Here is a 16,093-nt window from a genome sequence, read left to right as displayed (position 1 = left end):
AATCCCTTCCCTATATGATGCCCACCATTATTCACAACTGTGTCCAAAATTGCTGCCCTGCCTACCTTAAAAACCGGTCTATATGTGGAGTAGCCAAGTGTTCGTGATTCCATCCAAATCTGGCCTTGATCGCATTCTCAATGCAGTCCAGACACGGCATTGGTCAGCGACCGCTACTCTACCTAGATGTGGCAATGGTCGACATTCACAATCCTATCCAGCTGCTCAGGCAGGCTACCGCTCGCAACCCCATCCAAGCATGGCACATGCCAACACTCACAACTACGTCCAGGTGTGGCACCTGCCATCTTTCACAACTCCGTCTGGGCACGGCGCATGTCAACGTCCAAAACTCCATCCAATGTAGCAACTGATAACATTCACAATTCCATCCAAGTATGGTACTTGGTAGCGTTCATGGAGTGGGTGAGGTTGTTGAATGGAGTTGGGCAGTGATGTTAATTTCTGTCCTCATGGGGTTGTAGCTTGTGTCTTATTCCACCTAGCGTCTTCTCTCTCGTTATTGTAGGCGTCTCCCTTAGTCGCTTCTGGGTGTTGTCTGTGTCATCCTAAAATCTGTCAACTTGTTCTTTGTGTTTCCTGTTTGATTGCTTGGTTGTTTCAGTTTGATTCTGCAGTGTTGAAGTGCCAGGTTTTTAGTAGTTTCCTGAATTGTAGGTGGTCTTTGGTGTTTCTTATGTCTTTCGGGATGTTCCAGGTTTTTGCGGCCAGGTGGGAGAAGGAGGAGCCTCCTCGTTTTTTCTTGATGCATGGTTTTGGCTCCAGGCAGATGTCATTGCTTGATCTGAGGAGTCTCGTTGGGCTTGTAGATTGTTATTTTCTTTTGTAGGAATTCAGCTCCCTGTCCAGACTGGGAGCCAATGTAGTATTTTTAGTGCTGGAGTGATGTGGTCTCTTCTGGATAGTTTGAGGAGGAGTCTGGCTGCTGCATTTTAGATGAGTTGTAGTTTCTTCATGAGGTATTCTGGCATCCCGAGGTAGAGGCTCTTTGTGTAGTGGATTCTTGACATGATGAGGGTGACAATTGTTAGCGTTTTGTGGGTGAAGGAGAGGAAAGGTAAGATTCTTCTTGTTGTGTGAAGGAGGAAGAAGCATTTCTTGATTTTTGCATTTATTTGTGGTTCTAAGGTTAGGGTGTTGACCATCAGGACTCCCAGATTTTTTGCTATCTTAGATGGTGTGGGCGCGGTTCCCATTTCCGTTGGCCAGGGAACGTAGGTGTTGTTCTCTTGGTCTTTGGATATAATCATGATTTCGGTCTGTCCTGGGTTGATTTTCAAGTTGTTGGCGTTCATCCAGTAGAAGACTTCTTTTAGACACTCAATTAGGGTTGAGTGATCGGCTTGAGTGTCTTCGAATTTTGTAGATGATTTGAGTGTAGTCTGCGTAGTTGTAGCATGTAATTTTGTATTTTTTGAAGATTCTGATAGATGTTCAAATATAGTGGTGATAGTGAGGATCCCTGTGGTACTCCACAGTCGTTAACTCGTGGAGTGGATTTGAAGGGTTTTATCCATACGGTTTCTGTTATGTCTGCTTGGAATTATTTAATCCAGAGTAGTGCCATGTCTGTTACACCTATATCTTCCAATCTTTTGGTTAGGGTGTCATGGCTCACTGTGTCGAAGGCTGCAGAGAAGTCGAGCAGACTCAAAGCTGAGGTTGTGTTGGAGTCTCTGTTTGTTTTCAGGTCGTCCCAGATGGATAGTAGTGCCGATTCTGTTCCTCTTGCGGGTCTGAAACAGACTTGTGCTTGGTCTAGCAAGTGGTGTTTTTCTACATGTTCTTGGGTTAATTGTATACGTACGTTTCTAGGAGTTTGGCCGGGTATGGAATGTTGGTAATCGGTCTGTAGTTGGAGGCCTTCCATGTCGCCACTTGTGTTTTTTAAAAGCGGTTTGATATATGCCGATTTGAAGGATCGTGGTATGGTTCCTGTTGCGTGTGAAAGATTTAGAAGGTGTCTGTAGTATTCTGATGTCGTACCTTGTGCAAGGATTGGTTTGTAGATATCAGGGAGGCAGGGATCCATGGCTGATCCCGCTTTCTTGCTGTGTTTGACCAGCTTGGCGAATGCCTCTGCTGATATTTCAGGAACGTTTTGGAGTTTGTGCTGTGGCTCTTCGTGAGGTCCAGCTGGTTGAGCGTTATGGTTGGTTGGTCTGTTTTGTAGGATTTGTTGGACGCCGTTGATTTTGTTCTTGAAGTGGCCTGCCAGGTCATTGCAAAGTTTCTATGAGGGGGGGTTGGAGTGTTGTCACAACCAGGTGGGTTTCTCATTTTTTTATGATGTGGAACATTCAGTTTTTGTGTGTTGGTGGCATTGGTGATTCTGTCATCATAATGCCCTCTCTTTACCTTTTGAATTACCTTCTTGTATGCGCAGATTTGTTTCTGGAACAGTGTTTTCTTGTCTTGATAGTATTCTTTCCTCCATTCCAATTCCATCTTGGTTTTTTTCATGGTGCTTAGTAGGAGGTGAACCATTTTGCCATTGCTCTTTTTTTTGAGGCGGTAAATAGTTTTTCCAGGGCAATTTTCTCAATTTTTATCAGCAATCCATTTGTGGAGTAGCTCTGCTTTCCCGTCTGCCAGCTCCAGTTCTGTAGTTGAAGGTTTGGTCATCTCCAGTTGTTCCCTTAGGTTACTTGCTTCTTACGGTTTTCCAGGTTCCTTTTGTGATGGTTGTGAGCTTGGGGGTTGGATGCAGACTTGAGTTGGTAGTATGATCACGAATGGGATGAGGACATGGTCGCTCCACAGTATTTGTATCAGCGGTGCCGTGGAGATACGTTTTTCCTTGGCAAAGATTGCATCAAGGGTGTGTGTTGCCGAGTGTGTTGCCCCTTTTACCAACTGTTGTAGTATCATGGTTGTTAGCTGGCCAATTAGTGAGTTTGGGAGTGTTTTTCTTCAAGCCAAATGTTGAAGTCCCCCAGGATTATTAGATGTTCGTGCTCGATAGCTATGTTGGTGATGGCTTCTATGAAGTTGTTGACGAAGGTTGCATCGGATGTCGGTGGTCCGTAAACCAGAATGAATGTGATGGTTGTTTTTGGAATCACCGATAGGTGTATAACCATAGTTTCGCAGTTGATGATGTTAAGAGGTTTGTCTGTTTTTATTTTCAGATGTCCTTTGAATGCTACTGCGAGGCCTCCTTTTTTATTTTTCCTGTTTATCTGAAGGCATTTGAAGTGGTGGGGAGGCAGCTTTGGGGTGTGATTTTGTAGTTGTCATGCAGCCATGTTTCTGTGATGAATAGGAGGTCAATGCCGTTGTCGCAGAGAAGGTCAAGGATCTCTGTTGAGTGTTTAGAAATGGATCTTGAGTTTATAAGGTTGCAGTGGATTTTAAAAGTGTAGTTTGGTTTGTCTTCTGATTGGTGTAGCGATTTCCTTCCAGGTCGATTCTTATTGAGGTGTTGGTGCAGTTGTGTCAGTGTCGTTGAAAAGTTCTTCTAGGTTCAGTCTTGGGTTTTTGTTTTCATCAGGTTCCTCGTCTAAATTTGTTGCGGTCTAGTGGAAGGTCCTCTTGTTTTGGTGATGTAAGGTGTTAGTGCATTGATTAAGTTCTTGTTGTTTCTAGCATTGTCCGTTCTTCTGCGCGGTTGTGTTTGGTTATCTGTTGTTGATTTCTACGTTGGGTTGGCTCGTTCTGGTGCCTGGTTATTTGCAAGATATGGAGTTAGGAAGAGGGATTTCTCTCTTCTCTCTGCGTTGGTTCTGTTGTCGTTCCTTTCTGTCGGAGTGTGTTCTGCAGTTGTGAGTCTTCGGTGGTGTTCCGTTGTGTTTGTTCTTTGTATTTGTCTTTCCTTTGGTCCAATTCATCTGCCCAGCATTCTGAGCTTCAGCGTTTCGTTTTTTTTTTTTATTTATTACCCTGTTCGTTGATGCCGAGTTGGTCTTTGGTTTGGTCCGGCTGTCTTGTGGTGTTGTACTGGGTGTGGGGGATTGTCCGGTACAAGTTTGGGCTGCTCTGTCTGTTGGGTGGTCTAGTCAGGTGATATTGCTGGGTGGTTCAGTTGCTGCCTTGAGTTAGGTAGGGGAGATTTACTATGGTTATATCGCTGGGATATTCCAGTGACTGTCCCTAATGTGGGTCTGCCTGGAAGAGGCTTACTGCAGTAAACAAACTCTTTGTGTGAAGAAGGGTATAGCTCATAACTACAGAATTTTCCTAATGGGCGCAGCTGATAATCATTGTGTCATCTCATGAGGCGCGAGCCAACAATCGCGGCACCACTCCACCGCAATGCTACCCAGATGCGAATTGATCAACATGCACCAATCTCCAAGGTTAGTGCTCAGTCTAACGATAAATTCCAATATTATTCTGAGGAAGAAGGCAACAATCGCAGTACTGTCCTGGGGAGCGCCAGCTAGGGTAGAGGCAGTTTGGCAATAGGACACAACTAGGTCTCAGATTCCTGCACAGTGGGAGAGAGGCCCACAGCCAACAATGCAATTTGAAACAGGGCACAGCTAGACTTGAGAGTCATGCACAGTGGGAGAGAGGCCCAGGGCCCACAAAGCGATTAGAAATAGGGCACAGCTAGATTTGAGAGTCATGTACAGTGGGAGAACGGACCATAGCTCACAATGCAGTTTGAAAATAGGGCACAGCTGGACTGGAGTCCCGTATAGTGGGAGAGAGGGCCACAGCCAACAATGCAAGTTGAATACCAGACAATGCAGTTTGAAATAGGCCGCAGCTAGATTTGAGAGTCCTGTATAGTGTGAGAGAGGCCTACAGCTAACAATGCTAGTTGAATACCAGACAATGCAGTTTGAAAATAGGGCACCATGGATCCCGTAGGTTGAGAGTGTCGAAGTGAATATTGGCAAATTCCTATTCCAATAGCCCTCAGTTGGGCGACATGGTGGTCAGCATGACCAATTTCATGAGTATCACATTGAGACAGTGCAAGCATGTTAACCAACAACATTTCACAGCATCAGCCTTTCAGGTTTGCTTTTCAATTCCAAGTTTGAAGCCAGAAGGTCCAGCATTCAGATGGCTATTAGCAAAAACAGGAACAGAACTGTATGTAGGGTACCCTCAAAGCCTCCATGGAGACAAAATGTGCACTCGCCATTAGAAAGTGATAAGAGTTCTGACAAGTAGGAAACTGTTGTGTGCACAGAGAATAGAGGGTGGTGAGATACTTATGTGCGATGTGACAAAGCTGGACAATTCGTCGCTTCACCCCAGCGGGGAGCCACCCCCTTTGAGTCTAGGGAGGCGAGACTCTGCAAGTCCTTCCCTAGGGGTCTTGGCAAGTGGAACTGCACTGGGAGCGACTCCCCAAAAGCAAAGGCCTTATTATGAAGACAATGACTCCCATTCCGATAAGGAACTCTCAGTCAAACCTACAGTATCTGCCTCTATGGAAACGGGAAAGATTGTTACTTCTGTTTTGAAATTACCAAACAGTGACAGTTCTTCCATCTCTTTGGTTTCCGGTAATTCTTGATATCACCTGAACTCCAGAGGTAAAGAGCATTCACAAAACCCTCTTAGTTGTGATATCACTTTGGATTCATCGAATAGCGACATTTCCTCAAACTCGTTGGTTTCAGATAATGCTGGATTTCGTCTGAGCACCACAGTCAAGGACGAACACACCCTCTTCGATCATGATGCCGTACAAACAAAGGAGGAACTGTGAATGGAAAGGGAACTCAAACCCAGAGAGGAGAGTGATTCCTACGTAGAGACAAGCTCTGGAGAGGAGACATCCTAAAGGGACAGAGCCACACTCAACCGCAGAGCCTGCGGAAGCGTGGAGAGGGAGCCAAACACTAGCCGGATGCCAGAAGACTGACGTTCTGTCAGACCAAGAAGCCAACATCAGGGGTAAAAGGTGGAGACGGAGAAGCATCAGTTTCCTCTGCAGTGCGTCCACGGGGCAAGCCGCAGGTGGGCCTGGGGCCCGGAAACAAATGCAGAGAACCAGATCGCACAGGAGAGACCTAATGGCTGAGCTCCATGCCCGAAGGCACAGCACCAGGGAAGCAAACGCTCCAACAGAGACTACCGATGAGAGGCACAGAGACTGAATTAAGGCTGGGCAAGTCTACAAGGGAACCTGAGAAAACAGAGGGCCAAGTGGCCCATGTAAATCAGAGCAAGAGAAATATGAACGCTTTGTATCAAGGATGGGATAACTGACAAGGTTGTGGGAACCCAAAAGGGTAAACAACCTGTGTGAATCAGAGCAAGAGAAGTACTAATGCTTTGTACCAAGGATAGGAGAGCCTGCAGGGTTACGGAAGCCTGAGAAACCCAAACAGGAATGCGCCCCTGTGAATCTGATCGAAAGAGATTAATGGTTTCCATGTGAGCCAGGAAAGCTGACAAGTTTACTGGCCCCTCAGAAATCTGAACGGGCCTGCGCCCTATGTGAATTTAGTCAACCTAATTTCGAACACAGCATCCAAGCTGGGGAAGCCAGCGAGGTTACGGGAACCTGAGAATCACGAGTGGGCAAGCGCCCTATGGAAAGAACGAGGAATGAGATTGAGCAAGTCTGCCAGAGAGCTGTAGGACTTCAGGGAGTCCAAGAGCAACAGGCTTGTTATCAAGAGACTTTTTAAAAGAGGAAAATATAAAAGATCTTTTTCTTTTGAATATCGACATCTGCAAGAAAGATGTGAACTGCTGTAAGCCATTCAAGAACTTTTTGAACAATCAATAATATCCAAGTGTTCAGCCAGGTAGAAGTCTAACCCAGAGGTTGTGTCCTGGATGCCCTCTTTTTGTTTGTTTTCTGAAGTGGTGGGACCAATTAGTTGGTTAGGATACAGACACAGGCCCTTAGTTTTTAGATTCAATGGGTAGGGAACATCCCTCATAGAAATAAGGGCAAGTTAGTAGTTTTCTTTTATTTTAAATAAAACCACTTTGAACATGTCATTAAGTCAGACTCCTTCTGGTTCACCACACTTACTAGTAGCTTAAAATCATAACCCTGCTGCCTTTCTGTATCACAGATAACAGAAGGGATCATATTGCTTTGAAAGCATATAGAATACATTTGGCTATGAACCAGGTTGCACACCACTCCAATACACCAAAAATGGACCAAACTGTTGGGTGCCTACCATGAGAAACTCATGGACGAACACTCAAAACAGCTGGAGTACCTAATAAAGAGTCCATGCAGGACAAAACCTCATGCGTACAACTGCAATTTTATAATCAACTTAAAAATGCATTTTAGCAAATACATATTCAAAGAAATAAAGTGAAATAAACAATTACAATTGAAACCATCAATGATGACAGATGACATACCAATATTTGTAGTTGCACTATTTTCCTGCATTTCAGATGAGGGTATAAACAAAGGATTCGCTTTTGCTTGCAAAGCACACTGAAGAGTAACTTGTTTTACTGCTTGAGGCGTTGAAGCATATGGTCCAGAAGGGAGAGATGAACACGAAGAAGCAGAGAGATATTCCAGTGTTCTCTGCCGTCTCATATCAGCTATACCATTTCTTGTCCGGGCTACAAAACAGAAGAAAATGTTGTATGATTATTCTAAAATGATTAAGAGCCATCAATTAGGACAATCCTTTTATATGTAATTTGTATTGTTTACTAATGTTTTAATGGCTATTCAGTTTCAATCAATGCTATGCTGTTAACTGATTTCTCAGAAACTCAACGTGTCCTGTAAAAGTTAAGATGTTGGTCTCTCTAGTGACAACACTTGCCAAAGCTTAACCAGTGTGTAGACGGCACTTCTTTCTTCCTCCAGTCTGCCCCAACTGTTAAGCTTAGTCGTCAGTAGGATATACACGATCAGTCCGTTCTTTGGCAAGTGCAAAGGGTATACATCTACACAATGTGGGTGCCAAAGGTCACCTCTGGCTTACGGGACGTTCCTTTGAAGAATGCTTTTAAGCAAATGCAACACTTCTCTCAAAAACATTTGTAAAACCGGGTATTCTCACCAAATGTATAGTATTGACCCGGCTTTCATCACACTCCCTAAAGCAATGAGTCGAGGCCTTCCATTGCATGCAGCCTCAAAGGGGTCTAGTACCATCAATGTAGGAGCTTCAATTGTATTGTATTGTATTGTATTTTGGTTTATAACGTGCCGGTAGCCCGCGGGCATCAGAGCGCGGGGAAAGATCCAAGTTAATCCATTGTGCGGGTGAGTTTCATTCCATCCTCAACATGCGCATATAATACAGGCTTTTCACTGGAAGAGATGAGTTTTCAGAAGGGGTTTCTTTAGGTTGGACAAATATGAAAGACGCCCTGGGTCTTGTCCAAAATACAAACCATTCTTCCTCTGTTAGAGCCCCACCTAGATCTTCCTCCAATTTCCTTTTTATTTTCCATTTTGACAATGGTTAAGAAACGCTGATAACTTTATGCAATTTGGTGATCTGGCCTGTGGTGCCCTGCCATTTTTTTTTCAGAACCGGTTTAAAAACCTGTTGCGAGACTTGTTGCATCTGCCTTTTCTCTCTGTAACACCCAATACCTAAATTGCATGTATTCCCTCCCATATATCCGATTCTGTATTCCCAAATTACTCTTTGCATTACTGGAATCACAAAGGGTTTGGAGAGACCAAGAGTTTTACTTTTTCTACAATTAAAAATTATTACTGGGGAGAAATCGGGATTCCTGCAGAGTAGGACCAATGGGAAGGGAAAGGAGGTGGGATTTCCATTGGTGGTGGCCAAATTCCACATCGCAAAAACTGAACTCTTAAGGTTTTGGTAGCCAAATCAGGTCTTGCAGACTTTTAACTGATCAAACAGTCCATTGCTCGCCATGGTTTAGAAAACGGTTTGGTCCATTCCCCAACGATTAACTGTGAAGCAATATAGTATTTGCACAAATTGGCATACCTCAGCCATCTACTATCTAGATCAACAATAACTGCTCTTCTTGCAATTCTCGATTTTCTACCTCTCCAAAGTAATGCTTGCATAATCTTTTCTACTTTAAGCAAAACTTATGGATTTAGGAACCTGTGTGGGGTGTGCTTGGATGAAGTATAGTAATTGGGGAAGGATATGAATCTTTAATACATTGGGGCTCATTATGAGTTCGGAGGTCCATGGTAAAGTGGTGGTAACTGAATTACCGCCACATTAACCATACAGCCAAATAAGGATCTGTCGGAATGTACCCCTGCTGCTGAAGCTTGTGTCTGTCCTGCAATTCCCGCCAACTGGCACCGTCCAGCACTCCATGGCCAAGGAGCAAGGCATGTCGCAGACCACATTTTTCAAAGGGCTTGTGCATGTGCTGGATGCCTTCCTGTGCCATGTATCCCTGTACATCTCCCTGCCCACAACCTCGGCACAGGATCAGGCCATGAAGGCACAGATTTATGCAGTAGCCCACATGTCCAACGTCATTGCCGCCCTGGACTGTACCCATGTGGAGTTGGTGGCACCTAGGCAGGTGAATAGTTATACCGCATGTTAGGGAGAATTCTCTCTTTGGCTGAATTTCCTAACCTAGTGAGTCCTCCAGCAGCTTTGCTGGATTTCTGGAGTTTGTTTTTTTTTCTCCTGCCAAGAGTGAGACTCTTTTTCTCCCACTCTTGGACATGATTTATGGTGTTCCTTTGACTGTTAATGTGTTTTATGGGCTATGGGGTTCTTTACTCCATAGGGTCCTGTGTTTTTACTATGTGTGTTACACAGCACCCTCCGAACAGTAACACAGGGGTGTCATAGTGACACCCCACCATAGACTCCATACCCTGGGACCGACTACTGTCTCCCAGGGCATGTAAAGTCACCATTGGCTTTACTAGTCCCAAATTATTAACAGAAACCAGTACAAACCATCATATTGTGGACGTACTGGTCTGGGCAATTCGATTGCCCCGGGGTCTGTTAGTCGAGGGGGCACGTCTCCATCCACCCTGATCAAGTTTTGGCTGGTGGCAGTGGATACTACTTTTTATATTCAACCGCAAATATTTCCCTATGGGATTTTCCCATTGTTCGAGGCTACCAACTTCAATTATTTAATTCTCATAGCCTCGAACATACCGCCGTTTTTTTTAAATTAATATTAATTCGCCAGTTGGTATTTTTTGCCAGGACTCTATTCTAAAATGGCGTTTGTGCTCTCTTCTGTGACTCCAACCCAAGTCGAGCCCTTTCTTCCACTTTTTGGCGGGCTTCTCCACAGAAGCCTCCAAAAGTGGTGCCATTCTGTCTGGGTACCACAGGGGGAGTGGGAGGGGGTTTAGGCACCCTGGACTGAGTTACGTTGTGTGATTGGCCCAAGTGGTGAGCCGGCCGGCTCACCACTTAGCATGTTTTGATTGACAGCTAGGCTGAGTGAATGGGGGTATGTTGCATAAAAGCAGGGCTTTTGGGACTGGAACTTCAGGAGTCGCCACAGGACCTGAGAATCCGACGAGGGAGAAGCTGAGCCGACCTACCACGACGACACCACCGGTGGAGCCCTGCGGAACTGACTCACCACTTCCCGACGACAGAGAAGATCTCCCGGCTGGAGAGGCTTCTTCCCCTGACTGGTGGGCACAACCAGTTTACCTTCTTCTCTTCGCACCCCAGACCGGTTTGTGGTCGAACTGCCCGTGCCAAGCACCCCGGCAGCCAGATAGCCACTTACTCCTGGACCGCGAATCAACAGACCGCTCCTTGTACCCGAGAAACTCTGCGGCTGGTTTCTTCCCTGGCAGTGCAACAGACTCCTGTCGTCTTCCCCGACGAGATCCTCTCTTCCCCCGGACGAAGCACCGACTTGCACCCACTGCCAGGAACAACTGCCCCCGCTGGAGTGTTCTCACCACTTTAAGGTACCGTGTCCGCCAGGCCTCCCTTTCTAAATATTGCTACAAGGTAAAAATCACCTTGTAACCTTCTGGACTGGGCTGGCCGCCTTGACCCTCTAACTGGTCCCTTTCTGTGGTCCAACTCCTTTTTGAACCGTTACAAGACTTTTGTGCACTGCAACTGTGTGACCTTGGACACATTTCGTTTTGATCCTCTTAAAGCGGATCCGGCCTACTGACTCTGAATTCACGGTGTTACTTTGCCTTCCTCTCTTGTTGTGTTCGTGAAAAAGTGTTGGGATCGGTTTCGATTTATTCTCTGCTTTTGTCTCCCTTTTTAAAACAAATTATTAGAGTGCCATCTACGTTAAGCGCTCACCGCTGTCTGAAAATAAATGGGGCTTTACTTAAGACTTGTCTAATATTCTTTTAAGGGAGTGTATATCTTTTAGTGACCATGTTTTTGAATTGCTTACTATTAGTGCCTGTGTGTTTTTCTAGATGTGGTTTTAAATAAATAATTATCTCTTTTACACCAAGCCCTGGTCAGTGTTTACTTGTTCTATTGTGTTCTCTTGACCTATTGTGAATACCCTGTATACTGCCTAACTCTTCTTGAGGGAAGTCTGACTGCTCAGCCACAGCTACCAAGTGAATCTGTGTGGTACAGACTGCTACCAAGTGGGTTTACTGCCAAACACCTGTAGTCCTAAATCTTTTGCAGTGGTCCCAGAGGGAACTGCACAGGTTTCTGCCTAACACCGCAACAGGCAGCAGTATCAATCCCTCAACATCCAGGTCACCTGCGATCTTGATCTCTTCATCACACACTGCTCTGACCGCTTCCCTGGTTCCACCCACGTTGCCATGGTCCTGCGCAACAGCGCACTGGCTGGAATCATGGAGAGGCAAATAGGCCAACAGACATGGACAGTGGGTGAGTACAAGTACAATCACACAAATGTAGCTTGCAGCACTACAGACATTCAATGTGGTGGGCGGGGTGCTTAGCCACCACTGAAAAATGCATGACCTGTTAAGGCCCTGTACATGCAGGGCCTGCCCTCTCACCGCACAAAGGACTGCCTACAACCCGCAGGATGGACTTGGACAATGCTGTATGAATTTGCAAATGCACATTGCCCCAACAGGCAACAACTCACACACACACACACACACACACACACACACACTACAGGTACCATAATACAACATTTTACATCCCTATTCATTGAACCACGAGGTAAATCTAACACAGACAGTAGTAATGCCATGCAAACAGGTATAGGACACCATCATGGAATAGACACAGACAACAGAAACTAGGCGAGGTACAACTAACCAACCATCAGGGCACATGCAAGAGAGCACCGCACAGGCTCAAAACAGGCACCATGGCAATCTGCCATCACAATCGCAGACCCTGAAAGTGACAAATGCTGGCTGTGAGCTGGGTGCATGGTGTGACACGACAATGGAAATACTGAATAATTCTGCATGTTAGTACTGTGATAGTTAGACATGTTATGCATGATAATTGTAGAATGCATGCACAGAATTATCGTCAATATGGCATTTTAAAAGGCAAAACATTGACAAAGCTCTATGACCGACACATTACACCTTTGCCTTGCAGGTGACTCTGGATATCCCGAGCTAACATGGCTCATGACATCTGTGTGCGATCCACAGACGCCACAGGAGGCATACTGGCATGTTCTCCACCCACTTTGAGATCATGAGGTCGCAAAATATGCAGTGGTTTGGTAGAAATGGCATTTATTTGAGAGCCATTGGCAATGCGGTTTTCATTTACACTGTGCAAGAAGCACTGACTAGAATGTGGTAAAAATGTGAGGAGAGGCAAACTGAAATGCAGATAAAGAGAAAAAAACAAAAAAAAGTTGCCCGCACGCACGTATAAAAAACAAAAAAAAAACAAACAAAAAAAAAGAATTTAAAAAAATGTATACATCTACAATGGAAGACCCAATCCTCTACCCAGCTTGATATTGCTTCCCCTGCCAGCCCATCCCCACCCCTCACTATCACAAAAAAGTAGCAGATTCTGCGGTACTTTCAGTATTACACGTGCCACATTCTGGGTGGTCATGTGGATGGAGAAATTGTGCATACTTTTACTGAACTTTGTAGTGGACGTGCTTTGGAATGGCACAACACTTGTACTGTAAATGTTTAATGGTATATTTGAAGTGGTGTACAGGAGTGACCGTGTTGGATGATGGCGGCTTCGATGCGATTGGTGGATGCATGTGTGCCTATTTACGCGTAATCCAAGGAGGTAGTGCTGCAGAGAAGATAGTGCAAAGGGAAGAAGGACTGCTCCAGCTTTACAGGGGTGCAGCCCTCACGGTACTTTGGGAATCGCACGTGCCACAATCTGGCCTCCGCACCATGTTGCCCAATTGACATGGCACTGTGGGGATTATCCAATCAGGTACTGTGGGTGTGGTTCACAGGAAGGGGCGGTCAAACTGTTGTACATTATACTCTGCTTACTGAGGGTGGCTGACATGGCATAACGCATTGTGTGGACTGTAGGTGATCCCTTTGTCATATCTGCACAACTATGCCCTGGAAAGACGCTGCCAGCAATTTTGGTTTGGAAGGAGTGGATACATTGTGGAACGCTGTGTAGGAGTGCAATTTCGCCGATATGCATGCACTTTGCAAAGACCTGGCAACTTTTGCTACTGTCGATGTTATCGTTATCCACTACGGCGGTATGCATATCGGTTACGCGACTTGCTTAGATTTGTTCTGTCGACTGAGGAGATTGCTGGATGTCGCGAAGATGCTTTTTCCCACTGCCAAGGTGCTTTTCTTATCCATAATACCACAAAGAGTATGGGCCACTTCTCATGGATGTTGTTCCGAGCCAGATGCAGGAAGGCGTCTCATCACAGAAGCATGTATACATTTTTGTCCGCTCGTGGAATGTTCTTCTGCAACAATTACCTCATTAGTTGTGGAAATGCAGAGTTATTCCAAGAAAATGGCATTTTGTCGTCATCCATTGGCAATGCAGTTTTGTTTGTCCGTCTACAGGATGCAGTGAAGAGTTAATTGTAATAATGTGAGCACAAGAAAACCCAAAAGCAAATAAAAACCGAAAAAAGTTGTTTCTCTGGAAGCATCTAAAAACAAAAAAAAAATGAAGAGCCGCCCCTTACCACAAACTCCCCCTACCCTGGTTCCAAGTTATTCCCCCACACCCGCACGCAGCACGAAAGCCACATCCAGGGATGTTGAGGATGGCGCCCATGGAAATGGTACTGTGGGGATTGTCCAATCAGGTGATGAGGGTGTGCGGCAATAGGAAGAAGGACTCCTGTTTCACTCGGGCCCGGCCCTCATGGTACTTGGGGAAGCGCACGTGCCACATTCTGCACTTCTCACCATGCTGGCCGATGGAAATGGGACTGTGGGGATTGTCCAATCAGATGCTCAGGGTGTGCGTCACAGGAAAGGGCGGCAATATATTTTCCCATTACTCTGTGTACTGAAGGAAGCAGGCAGAAATGGAGAAATGCACAGTCTTGATAGTCGGTGATACCTTTGTGGAAAATATGTTCCGGTATGCCGTCAAAAAAGGCTTTCATGGCAATTTCGATTTGGAGGGAGTGGAGGCTTTATGGTGGTGTGGCGATGTGTGCAGCTTCGGCGCTGTGCTTGCAGTATGTCGACGAGTGGCCACTTTAGCTACTGTACATAGGGTGGTCGTGCACTATGGAGGGTTGCATTTGGGTTCCATGCCTTGTTCCCATCTGTACCGTCAACTGAAGGTGATGAAAGTATTGCAGCGTATTTTTCCCGCTGCCAAGGTGCTTTTCTCATGTATACCACCAAGATTACTATGCACCTATTCCAATGATTGCTGTCGCCAGCTAGAGGTCGGAAGGGGTCTCATCAACAGAAGCATGTACACTCTTGTCCGTTCGTGGGATGTTCTCTAGCAACAATGACCCCATCAGTTGTGGGAATGCAGAGTTGTTCCAAGCAAATGGCATTTTGTTGTCGTCCATTGGTAATGCGGTTTTCTTTGCTTGTCTACAGTAAGCGCTGAAGAGTTTACTGTAATATTGTGAGCACAAAAAAATACTAAATCAAATAGAAACCGAAAAAGATGTTTCTCTAGAAGCATCTAAAAAAAAAAAAGAAGAAAAGGCTCTTTTCACAGCTGCCCCTTACAATGAACTCCCCCCTACCCTGGTTGCAATGTATTCCCCCACGCCCACACGCAGCACGAAAGCCACATCCGGGGATTTTCAGGATGGCAGTAATGGAAATGGGACTATGGAGGCAGAGAGATTGCACAATAATGTTTCTGGGCGTGCTGTGTACGCAGAGGACTGTTGTACAGAACTAATACGGTTACATGGGGAGCTCTTCAATGTTATTGGTGGATGCGCATGGAACTTTAACAGTACGCAATGACAGCGTGCTGGAAAGATGACAGTAGAAAGGGAAGGAGGAATGTTTCTGCTTTATTGGGGCACGTCCCTCGCCGTCCTTGGGGAAATGCACGTGCACATACTCCTGGTTTCAGCTTGCTACCCATGACATTGGGACATAGGGGACTATCACACCTGCGGGTGTGGGTCACAGGAAGGGCCATTCTTACTTTTCTACATTACTGTGCACACTGAGCCGGACTGACATGGTTGCAATTACTTGCAAACGTAATGTAGCACAGCCCATTTGGTCCAACATCACTTACACGCCAAACCTATGTGGCCTGCTACTGTGTTCTGAAAAGCTGCAAACAGATGCGGAGCAGCTCTGGGGTGTGGCCTTTTGTAGGGCTGCTGTGGAGAACTTGCACCCGGAAAACGGGCCTACATTGTTCAAAAACCTACATACATGTACAACGGCCCATTGTGGTGTGTTTGTAAGCGTGTACTTTCCAAAAAACACTCCCTACGTTCCACAACACTACTTTGCCGCTGTCCATGGTTTCGGATCGTGTCACCGAAATAAGGTCCCACGCAAAGCGTGGGTGCAGTCGCATGGTGACGTCGCCACCGCTCTCCTTTGGAACTGCTGTCCGCAGGATGCGTTTTGGGTGGAATACGTTGTGCGCATGTGCATACCGTTGCCACTTCTATACTGAATAATAGGGCGCCATAAGTGGGCCGGGCATTTTGGGAGACACTGGCTGTTTATAGGGTATAGCAGGTGGGATTTTTATCTGTATAGGTACCTGTAGGCCGTGGGTGGGCGCCACAACCTAATTAACGTTCGTTTGCATATGCTGCA

At 45.7% G+C, this 16,093-nt stretch overlaps 1 protein-coding gene across 2 annotated transcripts in view; it reads right to left on the bottom strand.

Moving 5' to 3' along the window:
- NPAT (nuclear protein, coactivator of histone transcription) overlaps positions 1 to 16,093 on the bottom strand; it is a 1,036,854-nt gene that overhangs the window by 734,395 nt on the left and 286,366 nt on the right. For both annotated transcript variants that reach the window (XM_069640444.1, XM_069640445.1), the window contains exon 6: positions 7,321 to 7,533. In XM_069640444.1, coding sequence (XP_069496545.1) covers positions 7,321 to 7,533 — 213 coding nt within the window. The remainder of the gene's footprint in view (positions 1 to 7,320; positions 7,534 to 16,093) is intronic.

Source organism: Ambystoma mexicanum, chromosome 7q (assembly GCF_040938575.1).
Source record: "Ambystoma mexicanum isolate Mex_15411 chromosome 7q, UKY_AmexF1_1, whole genome shotgun sequence".
NCBI lineage: Eukaryota > Metazoa > Chordata > Amphibia > Caudata > Ambystomatidae > Ambystoma > Ambystoma mexicanum.
This window is presented reverse-complemented; position numbering and strand designations above follow the sequence as displayed.